Source organism: Amphimedon queenslandica, unplaced genomic scaffold, assembly GCF_000090795.2.
Source record: "Amphimedon queenslandica unplaced genomic scaffold, v1.1 AMPQUscaffold_13375, whole genome shotgun sequence".
NCBI classification, from domain to species: Eukaryota; Metazoa; Porifera; class Demospongiae; order Haplosclerida; family Niphatidae; genus Amphimedon; species Amphimedon queenslandica.
This window is the reverse complement of record NW_003546389.1, coordinates 198168-201475: the sequence shown is the minus strand read 5'-3', so window position 1 is coordinate 201475 and position 3308 is coordinate 198168. Positions and strand designations below refer to the sequence as shown.

Sequence of the window (3308 nt, the reverse complement as noted above, 5' to 3'; positions counted from 1 at the left end):
CAAGGCCAGCTGCTATTATCTTTCATGATTGCTATTGTCTTTCATGGTTGCTATAACTTCTTTTCTTTGTGTATCTGCTATAGTCTAGATCGCTCTCCAGCCTATGCGTCCAAACAGTTATGGCTATTGTATAGATTCTGTGAGTGTGATAAATTCTAATTTGGAAGTAGCATCATCATGCTGGCATCTTCAATCATAATGAAAAAGTTTATCCTAACACAACTGCTGGACATTATAAGATGAGACTGCACTTGTCTTATTGTAGTAGAACAAGTTATCTATACTACAATTTTGCCTACCATATATGGTATTGTGCTGACCGCTTAAGGTGTTGTGCTGATGATGGCCGAGGAAATTTCCCCGGGAAAGCCCCTTAAACCGAATGACTCGGAATGAGTCGGCACGTTTCATTAGTCGAATTATATAAAGCGAGAGACAAAAGTCTTTATTCGTTTTTGGCTAGAGCCTACTCGGCCTGGAGTTAACTACAGTAAGGCACAACTGCTAGATCTAATAAATAGATCTAGGATTCAAATGACTACATACATAAAAATAAAAGCCAGCCATTTAGCTGAGAACAACAAGGACCAGTTAGAGAAATACGAGTGTCCCAAATGCGAGCACATACTAACAGACGCAGTACAAACTAGCTGTGGGCACTGGCTGTGTCATGATTGTGCAGATGGAATATTTCAGAAGATGTAAGACGATTATATGTGTACAGGTTTAATTCTATTGTTTATTAATTTAATTCTTTTTAGGGAAGATACGCCATATTGCCCAAGAACAGACTGTGGAGAAGAACTTACTGCAGAAGAAGGCAGACCAGTATGTCTATCCACTTAAACTTACTATTATTATTGTTCTCTTTCTCTCAGTTTTTCCCTGATAGATTTGTTAGGAAAGAGATTAGCCGTTTCGTAGTCGCTTGTATTAATCGCAAGTTTGGTTGCATCTGGGAAGGCAAGCTGGGTGAGCTTGGTAACCATCTTAGGACCTGTGAGCATAACAAGACTGAATGCAAGCATTGTAATCAAGCATTCTCGCCATTGGAAGTAAGTTTCATACTTTCATTGTCTATGTCTCAGGGCAGTCAGGGTTTAAATACAGCGACACCTATGGGTTACTTCCTGTTGTTCGAAAATAAACTTTATATTGCCATATATAGGGATTGCTATTTTTAGAATTTTAGACTGTTGTGCCAGCTTTATTTCCTTATTTGGGAAAACTATATTCATAGCCACATAGCCATAATAATCAATGAACCTTAACAATGACAACATTAACCATGAATTCACTTTCCTTATAGTACCAGTCACATGTGGATCAATGTCCTAAGATGACTGTTGCTTGTCCGCTCAAAGATCATGGGTGCAAGGAGACAGAGGAGATGTCACGGGAAGAATGCATTGAGCATGTTGCATCAAAAACAGGAATCTATTCTCACTTTTTGATGATCGCTAGCATCTTGTCTTCAATAGTACCATCAAGTTCTACTGATGCTCAGGAAGGAGAAAGGAGAAATGTTGTTGAAAGTGATGGAGGATATGAATTGATGTCTAAAGTTCGTTCTGCTTCACCAAAGGCAATCAAAAGATATGTCAGCACTGATGGACCAGCGCCTAGGGGAAATGAGTTTGGATTCTTAGAAGATGGTGTAGCTGGAGCAGTAGGAGGATATGAAGGAATGGGAGGAGGAAGATTAGATGACAAATTAATGAGTTTAGTCATGACAAAGATAACAGGAATACAAGCAGAACTAACAAAGAAGGACAGTCAAATACACACTCTACAGGATAAAGTAGCCCAACTGGAGACAACACTCTCTACTAAGATGTCTGAGAATGAAGATAGAGATTTCCGACTTTCCCTGATGGAAAATAGTAATTTTGATGGTTCTATGGTCTGGAAGATACCTCAGTTCTCTCAGCGTATGGATGATGCCAGGACTGGGAAATACACTTCAATCTTTTCTCTTCCGTTCTACTCCAGTCGCTATGGTTACAAGATGTGTCTTCGCCTCTACATCCTGGGGGATGGTATAGGAAAGGGCACTCACATGTCTTTGTTCTTTGTTGTCATGAAAGGAGAGTTTGATAACATACTCCAGTGGCCTTTTACACACAAGGTGACCTTCAAGCTAATTAATCAGTGTGGCGCTCGGGACATCATGGACATATTCCAACCTGATCCACTGAGCTCTTCATTCCAGAAGCCGAAATCAGATATGAACGTTGCCAGTGGATGTCCTCGTTTTGTGTCCATGAATGAGCTAATGCAAGGTGGATTCATTGTTGACGATACGATATTCATAAAGGTCAAAGTGGACACAGCAACCATGCGTCACCCATGACACCAAAATAGAAGAGAAAAGCAGTTTGATTACACTGGAACTACTAACTATGATAACTAGGAAACTCACTATTATGATATATCACTTAATCATCATTTAACACTGTTGTATTGTAATGAAACGAGGCCTTTGATCCACAGTGAATAATTTCGTCATACGGTTCATCTGTCGATTGAATTGTGTGGCGGAGTGTGGATCTAGACTCTGACCTTTTTTTGTTACAATGCAGTAGTATTGCTGATAAAATAGTGACTTTGTTGTTTATGCATTATGATTATGATAGAGTTTTCTGGTCTTTTATATTGCTAGTTCAAATGTAATTGCAACTGCTATGAAAATTTTCTTATTTTTGTTAACCCTACAATTTATTTTGCTTCAATGTTTAGTTCATATCTTATGCCATTTTTATCATGAAATTTCATTTCATAAAACTATAAAATTTCTTGTAGCTTTTTCATTTTTGTAGCATTTTTATTGAATAAGATTATAATACAAAAATAAGTATACACACATTTCATCCATTATTATTATTATTATTATTGTCATAGTTCTGATTTTTTCATTTTATTATAGATTATTTGAATTCTTAACATTCCAAGTCACATTGAAGTGAAGAAGTATGCAGCAACAAATTTGGTGTCATCGACTGATAAATTCTCGGCATTCTTGAAAAATTCAATTTATTTTCTTTAGTCATTTGTGACCTCAGAATATACTTCACTCTCCACGGCTTCATAGTAGGACACTTCTCAAGGAGAAGAGCAACAGCTCCAGTGACATGAGGAGCAGCCATTGAAGAACCTTGTCTAGTCGAGCGGCAGTTCTTGCAATTAGTTGAGGCGCTGAGTATTTCTGCTCCAGGAGCATAAAGATCAACACAAGTACCAGCATTAGAGTACATGAGGGGCTCATCACTTTTAGTGCTGGCAGAAGCCAGTGATGATACCTTGTATGT

The 3308-nt window shown here is 38.1% G+C and overlaps 2 protein-coding genes across 3 annotated transcripts in view; both read left to right on the top strand.

Moving 5' to 3' along the window:
* LOC100637588 (transitional endoplasmic reticulum ATPase-like) overlaps window positions 1–3308 on the top strand; it is a 15282-nt gene that overhangs the window by 5695 nt on the left and 6279 nt on the right. The window lies entirely within an intron of this gene.
* On the top strand, window positions 430–2769 carry LOC109582571 (TNF receptor-associated factor 2-like). Its single transcript, XM_019997316.1, has 4 exons — window positions 430–701; window positions 762–828; window positions 879–1055; window positions 1310–2769. The coding sequence occupies exons 1-4, from the start codon at window positions 535–537 to the stop codon at window positions 2351–2353; spliced, it is 1455 nt and encodes a 484-aa protein (XP_019852875.1). The 5' UTR covers window positions 430–534; the 3' UTR covers window positions 2354–2769.

Bases quoted from the DNA above. Each gene is read 5' to 3' on its own strand.
- LOC109582571 (XM_019997316.1), top strand. From the start codon at position 535: ATGACTACATACATAAAAATAAAAGCCAGCCATTTAGCTGAGAACAAC. The intron at 702-761 runs GTAAGACGATTA...AATTCTTTTTAG, and splicing joins GATGGAATATTTCAGAAGAT to GGAAGATACGCCATATTGCC. The intron at 1,056-1,309 runs GTAAGTTTCATA...CTTTCCTTATAG, and splicing joins AAGCATTCTCGCCATTGGAA to TACCAGTCACATGTGGATCA.